General features: G+C 39.6%; 1 protein-coding gene across 3 annotated transcripts in view; it reads left to right on the top strand.

The window, feature by feature from the left end:
* Positions 1-19,588, top strand: part of MEF2C (myocyte enhancer factor 2C) — a 121,593-nt gene that overhangs the window by 73,721 nt on the left and 28,284 nt on the right. For 2 of the 3 annotated variants that reach the window (XM_031046189.2, XM_031046188.2), the window contains exon 4: positions 12,783-12,926. In XM_031046189.2, the coding sequence (XP_030902049.1) occupies positions 12,783-12,926 (144 nt within the window). Of the gene's footprint in view, positions 1-12,782; positions 12,927-12,987; positions 13,126-19,588 lie in introns of all 3 variants that reach the window. The other variant, XM_031046190.2, reaches the window with a different exon arrangement.

Raw genomic sequence — 19,588 nt, 5'->3', positions numbered from 1 at the left:
TCAGAGGAAGGGAATGCATGACTACCCCACGGCCACTCCACCTCCACAGCTCTGGTGTGGGGTGAGTAATCCCGAATCTCAGGGCAGAGTGGGCAGCCCTTCATGGTGATTTGTCCTGCAATACCAAGAGCCACCAAAGCTGGTCAAGGCCCATAGCTAAGTCTTCGCCAAGTGAGATAGTACCAGTCATACACATTCACAGCAGCCTTCACGCACACCTCTACCAAGCCATGGAAGAAAATAAATGGGCCGAAATCTTCCTCCGTTGGTCCAGCTCTCCTGTAGAAATAGGGACCCAAGTAGAAACATCTTCTGTAGCCCACAGAATTCTCTGTGTGGGAATACCATATGATTAAAAGTTTGAAGATTTCAGACAAGTAGGGCTTTGGCAGGCCAATATACCAATTCTTCTTTACAAACCTGTAATTTTTTCCAAAAAAAGAAATTCAGTTTTACAATGAAAAACCATAACATTTAAAATATGTTTTAGTAGCTTCTGAAAGAAGCTGAAATTTTCAAAGACAATGCTTAGTTTCTGAATGAAGATTTGTCTTTTCTATTTTACCTTCTCAGACCTGATTCTTCTAATATCTCTGTAAACTCTATCCTTAGTTCTGGTCAGAACTTCAGACTAGACCTTAAGTCCACCTCTGCAACCCTTGCTTTCTCCAGCAGTGATAAGAACTAGAAATTGCTCCATTTATCAAGTTGTCTTCATTCCCAGACAGAGCACTGAAACTGACCATTATGTTGTTGATTTAACTTAGCGTCTATTCACAAAGCTGCAGAGAGCAGCATATAAGCCAGGTTTGGCAGGTGGATGTGAGGTCTATCTGTATTAAATTCAGACTCCTTTCTGAGCATGTTACAGTTTGTTTGGGTGTTTCCTTCTCATAGCACCCCAATTACACTGGACTTACTGTCAATCAACTTTTGATAATATGAGAATTATAGAAAGCTGAATTAACAAAACCCAGAGAGGAAGATGCAAAATCTCATGCAGGGGAGACTTTGCAGCAGTCTTCCAATGCCTAAAGCGGCTGACAAGAAATCTGGTGAGGGGCTTTGGACAAGGACTTGTAGGGATAGGACAAGGAGGAATGGCTTTAACCTAACAGAGGGGAGACTGAGATGAGCTCTTAGGCTGAAGTCTTCCCTGTGAGGGTGCTGAGATCCTTTCAGAGGGTGCCCAGAGAAGCTGCAGCTGCCCCATCCCTGGCAGTGTTCAAGGCCAGGTTAAACAGGACTTGGAGCAACCTGCTCTAGTGAAAGCAACCTGCTCCAACCCTATGGCAGGGTGTTGGAACTGGATGAGCTTTAAGGTCACTTCTAAGCCAAACCATTCTATGGCTCTATGATTCTATGAAGATGCTAACAGAAGTGGAAGTTAAACTGCAGCTTCTTGGGGTATGCTGTAGCAGCTTAACCCTTGGAAAACCTTACACAAAGGGGCTAATCTTTTGCTTTCTTGATGGCACAGTTTGCAGTAATGGAAATTGAGAACTTCCTTGAGCAGAAAGCTTCCTAAATTCTCAAAAATCTTTTCAAAATCTGACCACTTTTTTGCTAATTGTTATTTCTGATTCTTGCCACTGGGAGAAGCACTCACTCCCCTCAAGGAAAGAGCAGAATGACATGGGCTTCTGAAGTTTTGCTTTAGGAAAGCAGACCAGCTTTCTAGGATAATCATGCAGTTCTGGAGTTCCATCCAGCTCCTCCATACAACTCCTGACTGTACTCTCACTTATTTTTTGGCTCATGTAGGGTTACCTTCAAATTTTCACTTGCAAAGTTTGTGTCTGAATCTTTTCACTCCCCTAGGATTTTCCATGGAAAAAACAAAAAACAGCTCTTTACTTTTAGTAGATGACACTTTGGTAAGCAGACAAATGTATACCATACTCCAGAGATTTTACCAGCTGTTTAAAGTTAGATGCAAATTGCACAAGTGTTGCTGGTGAACAGCAGAATTTATAGAAATTTGTAGTCTAACAAAAAAAAAATCTTAGATCGTGTTTTTAAGTCTGCATTGTTTCAGTCATCTTTTTTGTACTTAAAATCATGGCCAGTTTTATTTCTCAAATAGTGCTTGCTCACTCCAAACTTAGTGGAGAGACATCCTTCTCTTTCATTGACTCTCAGCAGAACAGTGAGTTGATGGTTATTGCTTTGTGCTGTTTAAGGCCTTCATCTGCAATGAAACAGGAGGCTAAAGTGTCAGAGATCTAATCTGTATTATAATTCACCCTTTTTGAAATATATATTGATATGAGCATTTTTATCAATGGATAAAACGATTATGGTACTATAAAAATAAAATTGAATGGGTTTTCTTCCTTTTAAAGTAACTGCCATTCAGCAACATTCGCTTATTGACGTATTGGTACCTTTTTTTTTTTCTGTAGTTCCCTGTAATTTGATCTGACATAAAATAAATGTTTAAATTCTGGGAAAAATACAAAACCAAAAAATCTGTTCAGAACATTGTTGCATTCGAGACTTTTATGTGAAACCTCCAAAGAAAACCCAGGTGCTGAAGGAAGTGATGTTCTTGCCTCAGTGGGTGGCATTTTCACTGCTGAGCCAGTACTACACCAGTGCTACTGTAGGGGCTCTGTTTCAGATGGAATGGAACAGCAAAATATTGTGGTCAACAAAGACTCCCAGGCCCATGGTTAAGGGTGAAGGTGTTTGCCCCATGGTCTAGGAAGAATTCTGTTCCAAGTAACCTATGTGTTGTCTGAGGTGCATGTCATTTCTGCTCCTGAAAACTTAACTGGCTAGCACTGATGGTACATTCATCCCAGGATAGCTGCATTTCAACAATGTGTGAAGCAGTCCTTAAACATATAATTTCAGAATCTCTTTGGGATCTTTTGGAACACAGATAATGCTCTAAAATGTATGCAAAGTGTAATTCCTATCAGCTACCATTCTTTCCATAATAAGATTTTGTGACAAAAGAGTCTGAAAAATATATGTGTTCCTCTGTTCGTCATATTTCTCAAGTATTTTGGATATGGCATTTAGTATTAGACGTTCCCATTTATATCATGGAAAAATATCAGCTGCCTTTGAAATAGTTAATTGCTTCTGCAAGCATTTATATTAAGCCCTGCATATTTAAAATACTGTATGTTTCAAGAGATAGTAACACTGATGTAACAGACGTGGCAACACCACTGTACATCCAGAATAACTCAACTGTTGTCTTTACAGCTGTTCCAAATCCAGCTACAGTTTTACACTACTGTAAATGAGATCTGACTTCAGACTTGTATTGGTGTATATGTCTGACTAAATTAGGCACAAACGAAAATGAGGGCAGTGCTCCATCTGGAAGGGTTGGAGTCAGTGGAGAAGGACGAAAGATAGATGAACGTAAAAAGGAGGCAAATAACAACCTGTTGATGATTACAGTGTTTATTTTTAAGTGGCCTCACACTCCCCAGAGAAGCTGAGATGATTCTGCTGAACTACTGTAAAGCTTATTTTTCCATTCATAAACTTTCTGTGTCTGGCTGCAAAACCTAGTACAAGTCAAATACACTATGTCTCACCAATATCTTCTGGTTCAGATATCTTTGATAAAGCTTAGGGAAAACCTGGCCATTTAAATACTTTATACACTTGCACAGCTTTGAAAAGTCAATAAAGGGTATAATATAATGATACCATGCTGTTGCCAAGCAGCAAGAAGTGAGTCAGTGATGCATCTACTGCTGTTTTAAGCCATTCATGCACACCTTGGCAGACTGGATCTGCTTGTATACTGGTGGTGCTCCTGCCAGCAAGGTAGTGGAAGTAGCCAGAGTGTAGAATTTTTGTCTTCATGGAGTCTTTCCATAAGCACTGGGCCTTGAGAAATAGTGGAAGCCTATTTTCCATAAATCCACTTTCCAAGACAGAGAATGGAAAACAAGGTGCTTGCAGACTGTGGTAACTAGTCTTTGTTGTGCAGCAGAAGGCACGCATTTATGGAAGAGGCAGCATGTATAAAAAGTGGCAGTAAAAACAGGAGAACAAGTTGAAGTTTTTTGCCCTTACCTACATCTTCTGTATTCCCATTACTCAAAAACAGTGCCTGTTACAGACCTTTGAACCCTCAGTAAGAGGTTATAATTATTGGGGTGCTCAAAGGAGTGGTGGTAACTATCCCATCCTCAAATGTCCTGAGAATGAATACCTGTGACTGAAGTAAAAAAAAACTGCTAATGCTGTGCATGAAGCACAGACAACCGGTCTTTGGTGTGCTGTCAGGTTTTTAACACAACAGAGCAGAATTTGACTGCCTTTTCAAAGTACAGGTTTAAAAAACACCTGCACAGAAGTTTCATTTCAACATAGTCCTTGGGTATAAAGGGTGCATATAGCAGTAAATTTTGGTTAATGTTTAAAAGGAATTTTGTCCAATGCTGGTTGGTTTTTTTTGTTTTTTTTTTTCCTTTTTAAGTTTTATGTATCTGTGGCAGTGATTTTATCAAAATGTGTAATCACAGTTAGGTCAGCATTTCAATTATGTCAGTAATATTAACACCTCCAATTAATCTTGCATGGAAATTCATTATTTAGAAACTGCCAGTATTGTCTGGAAAAACACATACTTTTTTTCTGTATGTGCTTATCCACTACAACAGCAATATTAAGCTGGTATTATACTGCATCATAGCAAACGAGGCTTGTCATGCTTATCATAGAATCATAGAATCTCAGGCTGGTTTGGGTTGGAAGGGACCTTAAAGCTCATCCAGTTCCAACCCCCTGTCACAGGCAGGAACACCTTCCACTAGGCCAGGTTGCTCCAAGCCCCATCCATCCTGGCCTTGAACACTGCCAGGGATGGGGCAGCCACAGCTTCTCTGGGCAACCTGTGCCGGTGCCTCAGCACCCTCACAGGGAAGAACTTCTGCCCAAGAGCTCATCTCATTCTCCCCTCTGTCAGGTTAAAGCCATTCCCCCTTGTCCTGTCCCTACAGGCTCTTGCACAAAGCTCCTCTCCAGGTTACTTGTAGCTGTTCTAGGCACTGGAGCTGCTCTAAGGTCTCCCCTTAAGGAGCCTTCACTTCTCCAGGTTGAACAAGCCCATCTCTCTCAGCCTGTTTCTAGAGCAGAGCTGTCCAGCCCTTGCAGCCTCTCCATGGCCTCCTCTGGACTCACTCTAACAGGTTCACACTGTGAAGACTTCTGAAAAAAAACATCTAGATTTGTACAAAAAGGCACTGAGAAGTGTCTGTTGGAGTGCATGTATGCATATATAAAAATATATGTATAGATATATATACACACATGCAAAGCTCAAATGCAGTGTTCCTCTCTGCTGTAGCCACATCAGAGCTGAGAAGAGCAAACAGCAGCAGGGGTGAAGAAAACCCAACGAAACCAAACCCCAACCCCAGAGGTGTCGCGCAGCAGGGCTGGGAGTGGCGTGTCCCCAGTCAGCACTGCGGCCGCAGAGACAGCCATCTATGGCCATAGGGCAGCAGGCGCCAGTGCTGACAGCTGCAGATGGCCGGGATGCATAGCATTGCACCGACACTCGCTCTGCTCCCCCCGCAGATTTCCATCTCCTCTGTAAAGGCCAGGGAAATGCGATCCCTTCCAGTGAGGGCTGGCATAGGAATGTTACGTCAGCTGCCCCCCAAGGGGGGGATTTGTGGAGGTTTTGCAGACCTTCTGCACCATGATGATGGATGGGACAGGGAGTAAGATAGAAGGGTGAGGAAATAGCCTTACTTAGAACACTGGGAGTTGTTCAGATCTGAAGACTTAGAACGGTTTTATAGACTCATAGAATCATAGAATACTTAGGGTTGGAAAGAACCTTAAGATCATCTTGTTCCAACCCTCCTGCGATGGGCAGGGACACCTCACACCAAACCATGCCACCCAAGAACCATTAAGCCATCATATGATTATTTTAAAACATTGGGAATTATTATTTAGAAATTTGAGAATTATTTAGATTTAAAAACTTAAAATGGTCTTAAACAAAGGGAAGATTGAGATGAGCTGTTAGGCAGAAGTTCTTCCCTGTGAGGGTGGTGAGGCCCTGGCACAGGGTGCCCAGAGAAGCTGTGGCTGCTACATCCCTGGCAGTGTTCTAGGCCAGGCTGGAGGGAGCTTGGAACAACCTGGTCTTGTGGAAGGTGTCCCTGCCTCTGGCAGCAGATTGGAACTGGATGAGCTTTAAGGTCCCTTCCAACTCAAAGCACTCTGGAATTCCATTATTCTAAATACTTTTTTAAAAAACAGTTTACAAGTGCAATGCCTGACAGGAGGCCTTTGCATGGCCCATGCAATAACTGTGAACACAGGATGGTGTAAACTTAGTTGTGTGCGTTACCAGGAACTTTAATACAAAGCTTTCATGTGATTTGCTTCTGTTTCTTTCTGAGACAGTCCAGAAAGATACATGGTTTAGATTAGCTGCTGTGAGAATCTGATATATCCTTCTATTTATATTTATAAAGTCAAAGTTTCCCTGTGTAATTTAAGTCAATGCTAAACAGAAAAACACTGGGAAGTGGGTATGATTGAATATTAAAGGAAGGGATTGTGCTTGGTCTCCTTTAGGGAGCAAACCTCTGCCATCTCCAGCCTCCCTATCTCTCCAGAGTGGTAACCCAGATTGGCAAGGTGTGCTCCCTGTCATGAATGTGCAGCAGAAAGGCAGCAGAAGATGTGGTGAGGCTAGCTAGCCTGCCACAGACTGCATGATCAGAGCAAACAGGCTGAGAAGCCTTGCAAAGCTCCCCCATGCCCTACTCTTACACCACAGCTATGGGAAACAAAGAAACAAAAACCCAATGTCCTCTTGCCCTTTAGAAAAAACACAGATTCATTTGGTGTTACACAGGTATGACGAAATTTTGCTGATAAGCCTTGGCATGTGTCAGGAGCATGAGAGAGAGAATAGACCAGACTCTGTAAGCCAGTAGAAACTTCATGTCCTGATGAGCTTGCAGCACACGTGTAAACATTCATAACACACTGGTCAATCACTCCTAAGCAAAGAGAAGCAGATGTTACTGGCAAAGGGTGTCAGCATTGTTTGGTTTCACAAGAGTGTGATTAGAGAAGGTACTTGAAGAAGGAGAGCATAATCACTTGGCATGCAAAAATGAGAGGCAAATCCAAGCGAAGGATTTGGTGTATTGTGAAAAGCGCTGTTGATGTGCATTCATTTGAAGAAGACAGACGCACAGGACCAGAGAATTGATTTTTTTTTTCTTTTCTTTGAAACTTCAGTGAAAATGAAACAGTAACAGAAAGGTTAACATGTGGTTATAGAAGTTCAGCCATTATATAAGCCTTGTAGCTGATTTCAAAAGGAGAATAAACCACAAAAGCATTTTAAGATTTGTACAAAAGAGGTAAGAAATGTTCCATTTTCTGTGTTACTGATATACACTTTTTTTTTACATGGAGCTTGTTAGATAACAGTAAGTATAATAATATTTTATCTGACTCTCCTAAACATGCAATTAAAGTACATTAGTACCAGCATACTAGTTTATGTTCATTATTAAATGTAAAAATCTGAGAACTCTGCATTAATGGAACATAAAATTTGAGATTTTAGTTACACAGAGGTAAGGGAATTCAGATGGATGGTTCCCATAGCAACCTATCTCTTCCTCTTTGTGTTTTTCATTTCACTACAGCCTTTCATTACTTGATTGCACCATACATTGTATCGTGCAATTTCATCATAAAATTTCATCATTATATAACTGTGCAAGAGAAGAGAGAGAAGGTTGTCTTCAGTCAACACCTCCTAACTCTAATGCCTCTGTTGCACAGAGAGCATAACTGATGCTTAAAAGTATCAGGCCCATTATCTAAATATTTTCTGCTTTTTTCGGGTGTACCTCCGTAAATTTAGCTGGGTTCTTTGAAATGGCTATAAATAATAAAGCAGTCAAACACAACAGCATATCATCCCTTCGTAATTGGCTATTGTCTGCCTTGCCACGTAGATATGTGGCTCCAGTGAGCAAAGAAGAGACCAAAGCATTTTTCATTTGTGGCTGAAAGATTTGTCCCATTCAGATACAGGAAAGAAAGTGATATGGAAAATGGAGGGTACTTGTGGTTTCTCTCTTCTGACAGTGGAATATAATTTACCAAATTACAACTCTGTGGATTGTCATGGTCACTAGTGGGGTTATCAGTTAGACATCATTGTGGTGGCTTCTAGACAACATAACAGATATGGGAATCTGTAGAAGTAGACCTGTAATTCTGAATGATACTGTAAATTTTGATTACAGATGGGGAGCCAGTGAGATCATACTTTTCATTGCACAAATGAACATATGATGAACGCAAATGATTTAAATAGTTAGGCCTTTGTTTCAGAGGATGTCAAAATGGAACAGAGTGGGCTGGTAGGAAACTTTTGGAAACTTTATTGACCAACCTGGTCTTTTCTATTTGGTGTCCATACTGTGAACATTTTCAAGCCCAGATATGTGTGGATTCTCAAGCCCTGGAGTGTTGCGGGGAGCAGTTCCACAGAAGGCGAAAGGAAAAAAGGACATACCTCTCTACAAAAATGAGCAAACGAAAACTATAGGATGGAAAAAATAATAATAATTTCTAACCTTCGCCACTCTTCCTGTTAAAGAAATGCTAAAAGAAGAGAATAATATTGCTGAGACAGAGACTGGATTAGGAAAATTAAAGGCTTTCCTCCTCAAAATCCTTCAAATTGTGATGATTCCACTGCCTTGATAAAATCAGACCTAGCTGATTTTATCATATTTTCTCTTGTGCTTTTGTACTGATGATAAATTTTGCATGAAATGAAAGTAAATAGTTGTTTATACTTCATTTTACAGCAAGCCAGTATGTCACTAAGTCAGCATTTCTCCTCTCAGATTTATAGAGCAAGATTTAGACTAAATTGCTGGCATATGAGATTTCAGCCAAAGATTGTTTTCATTTAACCATTTTGTTTTTCAAATGCCTTGGCTGATTTTAGGTTACTGGAGTCCCATATAATTACTTGCTTAATTGCTCGGAAGAAGTGGGGCTTCCGTAGTTCAAAAGTGGCTTATTTTCTTTAAAAATAACTGAAATCTGGCTTGGGGTTCTCTAGAATGCAGTGCACTATACCAATGTGTAATTTTATTCTTTTAAAAATTCCCTGAATAGTCATTAAATTTTTGGAAACTAACTAATCTCCAGGAGGATGCGATAGGCCTGGCTAATTTCCAGGTTTTGCAAGAGGCTATGACAGCTCAACATGGTAAGGAAAATTATTTCTAAATCACTGCAAGACTGGGTCAAAGACTCCAGGCTACAGAAACCCAGTTGGCCTTCTCAATGATTCCAGTCTTCTCCAGTGTGCAGAACCAACCTCTGCTTTCAAGTGGTGACACAGTGTAAAGGAAAAGAGGAAAAACAGACACAGAGTCCAGGGAGTTTTTGAATGAGAATGGATCAGTTGGATATTGGTCAGTACCACTCTCAGTTGTGCTATCCCAACTTTTGTTATGTTGCAGCACAACAATAAAGGACAAGTTTCATGAAAACTACATGTCCTCATGCAGGAAAAGAGAATCAGAAATTACTCCAAGGAACACTTCCTGATGAAGGCAGCTTAGCAACATGAGCCCTTAACACACAGAAGCAACAAAGAATCAGCAGAAGGATGGGTGTGGGGGCAAAAGAAACCCTGAGAGACCCATCCTCAGGAAAGCTTCCCAGAATGTCGCACTTTAACCCAAAATGTAATTCATGGGGAACCAGGCGTTAGTTGCAGCACTCACAAAGCTAAGAACTGCACCTCTGACTGCAGCACATGTGGGGAAATTTCTGTTGCTTAAACTTACCACAACCCCCTGAAGCACATACTTTGGTTGGTTGGTTGATTGGTTAGTTTCTTGGGGGAGAGAGGGGGAGCACTGATTAGCCATATCAGCCATGGCACTAGACAAACACACTGGACTGATGGTTTTTGCAAGAGAAAGGTTAGCCCCTACTTTTCAGGCCTACAGCTAATTCTTGATAGGACTTCAAGATGATTTCACTAAGTTTGGTCTTTGGGTTTTCTGGGGAAAATAGAGATTGCTTCTACTCTGCCTGGTGTAGCAGCAACCTGCTTTCTAAGGACATGAAAATATATATGTATGAAAGTGAAAACATTGTTATGTTGGGAGGGAATCTAGTCTCATTTTGGAGACTGCTGTAAGACATTCAGTGGATTACATTGCCTTTCCTCCTCTGGATATCTGAAAGATAGCAGTGCATTTCTGAACCTCTACAAACCACAAAAGTGACTGTTTCACATGAGTGCTACATAGAGAGCTGCAGGGCTTTAGGCATAGTGAACATGCAGAGGATAAGGTGCATCTTCTTTCACCCAGGCATGGTCCTGTAGATGCAGCAGACAAGGATTTGGGGATGATGGGAGAAGAAAAGATTCAAAGAGGCTGCAAAACATCCCCCCTCTTACCTTTCCATATTACTTTTTGTCTGGTAGCATTACAATTGTGCAGCTCCCTTCCCTCACCTATGCTCATACAGTTGCAGCTGTGTTGACCTCTGGGAAGAAAAATAGGTCATTGCCATTTGTAAGTAGAGAAGCTGGGCTGTCATCTCCGAGCTTGGAGCTGAGGATGCTATCCAATCCTGCTCACATCAGTATCATTCCACACTCTACGTGACTCAACAGGACTCCATCAGTGACTCAGATGAGCTCAAGAAAAGGTCCCAGGAGCGCTGATATGGGTTTCAGTCTGGACAGTTTGATCCAATTAATCTTTAAATAGAGTATTTTATGTATTCAGAGGACACCTGTTTTGTACTTACGTGAAGGGAAGGACATTAGCTGAGATTAGTTATTGAGATATAAAATGGAAATTTCACTTTTAGTGTGTTGTATGTATTAAATGTATCAAACAGCAGCAGACTGCAAAAGCCCTCTGTAATTGGTTCATTTCAAGCTAATAGCAGAAATCATACATGACTGTGTCTGTTCTGCTAGTTAACATTTAAAAGATAAAGGAGGGGTAAGGGAGAGTGGAGAAGAAGAGTAGAGAATCATTCAGGTTGTTTAGCTTCTTCAATTTTGCTTATGGTGGATTTACGATTTTGTCATGGTATCAGTAGTAGCTCATGAAGTCTATATAGATGTGAAGTCTGAAAAGACTACATCGAGTCAGCCTTCCACAATTGTCTAAGTCTGCTTCAGAAGTTCACAACATGAGTTTGGAAGGCTCAGATCTCACAGGACAGCTCACCATCACTTTGCTGACTTAGTGAAAATGCAAGGTTCAGGGGGATGTCTCTGCAGGGAGAACAGGCTTGCAGCTTTTACAGGAATAAGAGGGCTCTGCTTTTAAGTCTCAGATAAAATACAGAAGACAAAGTATAATTTTTAACAAACAATAGTACAGAAAGGAGGTATGACATTATAATACCTGCTGGCTTTAATGGTGGTAAATTGGGCATTGCCAGAAAGGAACTAATTGGGAAATACAGTTTTCAAAAAGGAACAAAGAGCTCTGATGAGAGGCAGAAAGAAACCAGTCAAAGCATCCCACATTACTACACAGCACAAGCATTGTACCTTACTAACACAAGAGTGCTATGTGATCTGAATGTTGTAAATGAGATTACGTAGCCAGGTTTGAACTTGGAATTAACTGCAAGTTGTCTAAGGAAAGTTGTAGACAGACCAGTGGACTCTTTGAAGAGGTTTTACTGAGACATTATTAGAGCTAGATTTGAGAAATCTCTTACAAATACTGACTTTGTGAGCTCTTGCTTGGGGAGTACAGAAAGACTTGCTTCTCATATTCTTCTTAGTGCAGACCATGACTGTTCTTCAGTCATCTGTCAAGATAGATCAGTTAAAACCTATTTGAGGCCAGGCAACCATTCTCAATTGTTAGCTACTGATTTCATTCTCATTCTAAGCTTTTTTATCTCCGTTACTTATCTTGGTGATGATGATCATGGCTCTGAGGGTTGATTTGAGCTGCTGAACCTGAAATACATCTGGTTTGACTTTTCACTAAGCATCTGTTTTAGCAATGCTCTTTTGTGTACATTAAGCTTCAGCACTGTGCATTTGTAGCACTGTAACTGGAGTCAGTAAAAAGTAAACACCACATCTAGAAGCTCTTAATCACTATTTCACAGCCACATTAGCAGCTCTGTCCTCCCCCTTGTCCTATTAAAAGCATACACTTAGGAATGGCAGGGCATTGCTAATGTCATTCCTTTAATTCAGTTTAGTACTCCTCCTTCTTCTGTGAAGAACACTAATTCCTAAAGTTGTTGAAGGTGTTTTGTTTTTTTTTATTTCTTCCTCCTGTATCTTTCCTTAAAGTAAAACACCAGGATATTACACTCTGAACAGTAGGCATCATTTTTTTTTAATGTTCATTCATTTCAAATGTATAAATGTGTTAAAATAAATTGTGCTCTGGGTGGGTATATTAACTTCTTAATGCTATTGGAAGTGGGGAAGCAGGGAGGCTACTAGTACATGCACTTTGCCAGATTGCCAGCTTCATTCTGTATTGACTGATTCATTTCAGGAGAAAGAGGTCTGTATGATCTCCTCTTGCCGCCAGAACTGGAGACCTACAGCATCAGCATGGTGCCATCAGCATGGTGGCATCAGCATGGTGGATCTCTAATCACTTTCCTTTCCTTAAAGCATAATGTAAAACCTTCCAATGCTGGGGAGTTTGTGTTACTTAACACTGCTGAGTCTTTCTTGCAGCCTGTGTCAAGGATTGAACTCTCCAAATTATGTATTTCAGACCTTGAGAAAGAAAGGACTTAATGGCTGTGACAGCCCAGACCCTGATGCAGACGATTCAGTAGGTCACAGCCCTGAGTCTGAGGACAAATACAGAAAAATTAATGAAGATATTGATCTAATGATCAGCAGACAGAGATTATGTGTAAGTACTCTGATCTCCCTTTCATTTTTTTTACTTTCTGATATTTCTCTGAACCTGGCAGGCATTGAACAAGAAAGAAAACAAAGGTTGTGAAAGCCCCGATCCTGACTCCTCTTACGCTCTCACCCCACGCACTGAAGAAAAATACAAAAAAATTAATGAAGAATTTGATAATATGATCAAGAGCCATAAAATACCTGTAAGTACCAAAGGTTAGATGGCTGTCTGCTGATAACTGCTGCAGTAACAAACCATAACCCTTTCAGTTCTGGCTTCGTAAGGAAAACATTTCAGCTGGAAACAGACTTTAATAGCCCAATATATAATTAAACACTGTGGTCAGAAAATTTCACACAACATTATTTTTCTTCCAAGTATCTACCTCTGACACACAGACAAAGCCTATTATAGGTGAAATCTGCAGTAGGAAGTGAAATATACATATATACATTATATTCACTTGATTTACAGAACTGTTTTACCACAACACTCGCCCAAATTATACTTAAAAAATAACAATGGAAATCTTCCTTTGTGAACAGGCTAACAAGCAAACCCACAGAATACTTTCTGTGGTAATATAGAAAAAACAATGTAGAACTGAAATTCCTTTATAAATAGTAATTAGTGCATTCTGTGCGTGTCACTTCAGTTCTCAAATGTCTCTGCTAAACTCAGTTGCAGCACTGAAGGGTTACAGCTACTTGCTCACTGCAGAGAAACACTGCATGAGAGCCTAGTGGTAGGATTCAGACATGTTTGTGTGTTGGGGTGATTTTACAGCTTTATCAGAGAATTCGCTTTGACCTCATCAGCATTTCTTTAATGCTTTAACATGAGCTAAATTTTGTTTTAACCAATTCAAAATTTCTAACCATCAGTCATATGCCTTGCCAGATATCTAAGAGAAATAACTCTGCATGTGCTATTCTGTTTGCACAAGACATATAAGGGGAGAATACTTTGTCGTTATGTTGAATACTACATTTATAAAGCCAACAAAAAGAGTGTGGAGGTTTGGAGGTTATATAATTTGCAGAAGTAACTGCTTGCTTTTAAGAGATCTGTGTTCATTCCTCTCTCCCCCATGTAGGTTGTATTGCTAGCTGCCAAAAATGATTCTGTATACCCAGAATGAGCAAAGTCTCTTCTATAGTTCTAGTCAATTGTGCATACAAAATCTGATACCTAAGTTGAGAATGCCTTTTAAGGATGTTTAGATTGTGTCTCATGCACTTTAAATTTTCTTTCCATTCATTCTGAGCAGAAAGATTTTCAATCAAGTTAATTAAAATTTTAAGTTCTCACATCATGGCAAATATATTTTTGAAAAAATACTATAATAATAAGGATTTTATGTGAGACCAGCATGGTACCAAACTTGATAAATCAGTATTTGGAATGACTGGTTAAAGATGCCCAAATATCAGGGAGCAGTACATATATATTCCATCTTTCTTAGCTGCTTTTTTATTTGCTTATTTTGCATAGCTGTTTTTCTCAGGATGGAATTCAGTTTGACAAATGATGACTTCAACATTTAGTGTGACTCTTATAAGATTGAATGCTTAACCCTTTGTCACATCAAAATCTTACCAATTACCATTCCTTTTTTTCAAGGATGACCTTTGGCTTGTTCAAAAGAGATGGATTTCATCTCTTTTGATTGAAATAGTCTCTTCTGATTGAAAAGGGACTGTTTCAATCACATAGTATTTAACCAAAGCCATTTTTTCACCTTAAAAACTGTGGGATGGTCCTTCAGATCCTCTGTTTTTTCTCATGCTACCTGTTTTTGATCCACCAAAGCAGCAGATGTCATAACCATTTGAAATCTTAAGACATGAAAAAAAGGAAAAAACAACCCACCTTGTAATAGAACTCATTCCTGCAGTAGCGAGTTCTATTGCTTTCTTTACCTCCATAAGCACTTGGGAAAGTCATCTTTTCTATAAAGCTAGGAAAGTTCTAGGAATTAGAAACAACACAGTTAATATAAACATGGGACATCACTTTTGTCCTCCCAAAAATTAATGGAGTTTCCCTCTGGTAGCTTTTATTAAATTCAATCTTTTGACCTCAAAGGTAGTCCTACTTCTGCTGTTAACATAGTGATGAACTTGGTTTTCTGAGCTGTATTTAGGGTATAAAGTGACTTCCGACCTTGCAGGGATGTTACAAGGTACAGTGTATTATCTTTTTGCGAAATTATTCCAGAGAAGCTTCAGAGATACAGAACTGCAAAACGTTAGTGCTTCTTTTCATGTAAAATAGGATATCCCTTCTCTGAATACTTCACACAGAGCTCAAGATCTGTATGCTCCATCAAACTGCTTCCCGCAAAAGGAGGAATCAGTAGATGTTCTCCCCTAATGCAATAGAGGCAGCTTTCCTTGGCATAAGCCAAGATGTAATGGCCAATATGGAGCTCAAAGCTAGAATATAATGGAAATTTTACATATACATTTTATATATCATATTGCATACCATAACATCCATAATTGTACAAATCAGTATAACTTCAGGGAAGTCAGGGAATTTGTATTCATTTACTTGTGATCATCAAAGGCTCCCAAGAAAGTTGTGGGGTGAAAGGGGAGCAAAGCTGAACAAAAAGTCACTAAGTCAAGTCATTAAATCACTACTTACAAAATATATAAAACAATGCAATGCCTGTGCCTAGTCTTGTAAAATAATAAAGCTGCTGCCAAATGAAAACAAAATTGGCTTTTGCTCCTAACAGCTAAGGCCAATAATGTTTCTTCAGATAATTTTCTAGGGATAAGTATTTATATTGTTCTAAAACATCTGATAATAATTAGACATTCATTTGTAATTTTCATAAGAGTGATGAAAGCAGAGGAGACAGAAATAGTCAACTAGAAGGGAGCTATAAGTATGTATCTCTGTCTCTAAATATATGAAGGCCTGGTTGAACATGGGAGGGATAAAAACAATATTTAACGCAGAATGGTCAATTAATTTCCAAGGGGTTCGAGCCCCTAGCACTTTGCTTTGCTCAACAACCCACAGATTGTGGAGCACACATCTAACACAGTGTGTGCTGTACATTGACAGTATCCTCTCAGGTGAGCCATCTGCCCTCTTTGGCAATTGTGTCCAAGGGAGAAAAGACAGAGAAAAAGAAGCAAATGCAGCAAACTGTGTGCACATTAAAGTAAGGCTTCTTCTATGTTAGTAAATTAGCAAATGGCAAAGAATGTACCAAGGCAGCAGGAGGTACTTATCCCTGCCCTGAATTGTTTGAACAGTCCCTGGTACGCTTTTGGCACTGGCCGAGTAACACTCTCCCAAACAATCCAAACAGTCTTAGCTCTGTTTGGTTGTTAGCCCAGGCCAGGAACAATTCCCAATTGTCAGATTATATGTAGTCATGATGGTTTTGAGGTTGAGAAAGCTTAATAGTATGGATGTGGACTGCTTTGTGGCCTCAGATGGCCTCAGTTCCTAGGCAAGTTTAATTTACTAATATAGATATTACGCAAGTGTATCATAAGCTTTAATGTCTGTCGGGCCTAGCTGGAATAGATATGCCCTGTGACTTTCCACCAGGAATGACTAGGGGATCTGCAGGACATTGCAGTTCTTGGTGAAGGTCATGCAAGTCTGTCACAAACTTTGGGCAGAGCAGCACCGTAGCTAGACACTGTTTAATACTGGTGTTTATCCAAACTTCTGTCTCTGACCTTTCACTACTAAAGAGAAGAAATAAAAACTACTATATTCCAGATAAAGTGTGAATTGTGCTGCAAAGCCAGAGAATAAACTGACCTTACCCTCATAAAACTGCCTATGAAGTACCCTGTAAGTAGATGTAAGTGTATCTGAACAGTAGGTAAAATTGTGAAAATGAAACCATTACTACAGAAATTAAGAAAATAATTTAACTTCTTTTAAAAATGTATTTTTAAACCTCTAAAATGAAAGCTGAGAAACTGTTTCAGCAATGTTTGTATATTTCAGTGATGATCAGTGAGACTGGCAGCCACAAGAGCAGCTGAGGCTGAAGCTCTTTCAAGCTGTACTAACATAGAAAAAGAAGTTTCCAGCCCTTCAAGGGTTTGGTTTGTACATGTAAAAAAGAGCATAATGATGAAAGCAAACAAGCCTATGAGGGCTGGCGTTTGTGTTTTAGTTTAGGTAACTCCACAGAGATTGGGATTAGGAATGTAAATTAAGAAAACACAGGCAGTATCGGATTCTACCCAAACTCAGAGGACTAATTTCACAGATCACATGACAGAGGTGAAGAAGATGCTGTGCAACATGTTCCCCAGTGGGTGACACTCAATCTGACATGGGCTGTCACTCAAGCAGGCAAAATCATGTGCTGAAATCCCCCAGGTACAGAGATCTCCACCACAGCCCTGAACACTGCAACAGGAGGTTCCATTTGGCTTATGCATGACTCACACCAGGCTGGACAATTATCCTCATGTGAATTCACTGGCTAAAACCTTTTGAAAAGGCAGTTGCTGACTTTGGGCTCAGGAGCAGACAGGCACCTCTGATTTACAAGGGATTTGAGAACCTTTTTAGTCCTGTGGACAATGAACACAATGTCTTGCTTAAAAGATACCTTCAGACTGATCAAATGTTACATATGTGAACCTATTTCCAAGAAGCCTACACCTCAGTTGTGACATACACTATTACTCCTTGTGCTGTGCACTTTGTAAATATTCCCATAAAGAGAAGTCACACATGCAGCTACCAAGCTGGACTTGAACTGTGAGAACAGCTGCAAGAAAAAACATGATTGCTCCTAAGAGAAATAAATAACACACTACAGCAATTATATTTTTCATCACAAAATAATTTATTCTTTTTTTTTTATTTCTGAGGCACAAACATTAGTATGTTTCAGATCCACACAAAACCAAGCAGGTCTAGCATCTCTAGGGCCATACCTGATCTCACCCATTATGCTACGGCCACCTCTCACAAAACCAGGCCACAGGCTACATGAAGTGTTTCAGAGCTAAATAAGTCCCAAGGCATTTGTGTAATGTATGCTTCACATCATGCCCTGAACTAAAGTCTTACTGTGTGTTTCAGTGGTTAAGGAAAATGATTCCTCTATATTTAGAGCAAAATTATGTCTGCCCCTAGAAAAGGGAGAAGACAGGGGAAAATAACCTTAAAGGATAACTGTGATTGGATGACCAGAGCTGAAATACACAGGGTACAGCCAACAGCTCTAGCTAGCCACAGAAGAAACATGTGTGTGGCACAAGGTCAGGGTGCCTCTGCTGCCTGACACAGCAGATTATGTGTCCGGCTCTCAACATCCTCCCTCTAGGTCCTGGAAGACTCACCAGTGCTATCAGCTGCCAACAGCAAAATTAAAACCTGTGATTTCCTTCCTCTGAAAATGTTAACATGGCTGGTTTCAAGAGTTTTCTGATGCATTCAGACTCGAAGCTTACAGGGTTTTTTAATGTCAAATTAAGGGGTACTTTGTTTACAGTGAGGTATTTGAATATCTGAAATCGTGGAACCATATCATAGAATAGTTTGGGTTGGAAGGAGCCTTCAGAGGTCTAGTCCAACCCCAAAATGCTGTAAAGTAATTCTGAAAAAGTTTTCTTTCCATTCACAAAAACAATAAATCAGTTATTTAAAAAAATAAATAAAAATATATAATTTAAAAAATATTTTCAGAATAAGTAGATTAAATATAGAGTCTAATTTATTTCAGTGTCACCAGGGTCATATATTTTAAAGGAATTCAGACAACTGCCACCCAAGAAAACCCCAACCAACCAAAAAAACCTGAGTTGGGATTTCTAAGACTGTAATGAGAATCAGGTACTGCATCTACCCACACCCCCTGTCAGAATGGTCCATAACTTGGTTCTTTTTTTAAAGAGATTCTTGCAAAGGAAAGTGGCTCAGGAAAGGATCCTGCCTTAAAGTATGAAAGAAGTATACTGGAAAGGTGTAACTGAGCACCACCACTGCCCTCAAAAAAACAACCAACCAACAAAAGAAAAAAAAAACCTAAGCAAACAAAAAAATAGATTAAATTATAAACAAAACACCAAACGATCCAACAAAGAACCCAAGACTGGTGTCTATGTAAAATTCTTGCATTTGCTGCCTGTTCCTGAGTAAAATTTTCTTTCTTTTAAGCCCATCCAAGTTAAGATAGAAACTTTTTTAAAAAGTAATTCACCATGTTCATGCCTTTAATGTGATTTGGGATCACTCTGGTTGCTAAAGCAACATAAGCTGAAATTAAAGCTTTCCTTTTTGCATTCCACCCCTTCTAATTTTTCTCCATGCAATGAAGTCACCATAGTCATGTACCTTTGATCTTGCAGTCGTGTGTTACACTAGATTAAGATCTCACAAGTGAACAATTACAACTTTACAGAATTAAAGAAAAAGAAACTTAAGCATCATAAAACAAGATTTTGTTTTAAACTAAAGGGGGAAAAAAAATAAATATTTCAAGTTCTTACAAAGTGAACGTAGTAGCTGCATTAAAAGAAGATGGAATCATGATTTGAAAGATTCATATTTAAAAGCCCTGGTAACTCTTTTGAAACTCTTCGCTTGACTTTTGAGGGCAGGGGTGTGGGTGGGCAAGCATATTTTAACCACCAACTACAAAATATTTGAATTAAATATAGAGA

Source organism: Melopsittacus undulatus, chromosome Z (assembly GCF_012275295.1).
Source record: "Melopsittacus undulatus isolate bMelUnd1 chromosome Z, bMelUnd1.mat.Z, whole genome shotgun sequence".
NCBI lineage: Eukaryota > Metazoa > Chordata > Aves > Psittaciformes > Psittaculidae > Melopsittacus > Melopsittacus undulatus.
The sequence above is the reverse complement of the archived record's forward strand: the minus strand, read 5'-3'. Positions and strand labels throughout refer to the sequence as shown.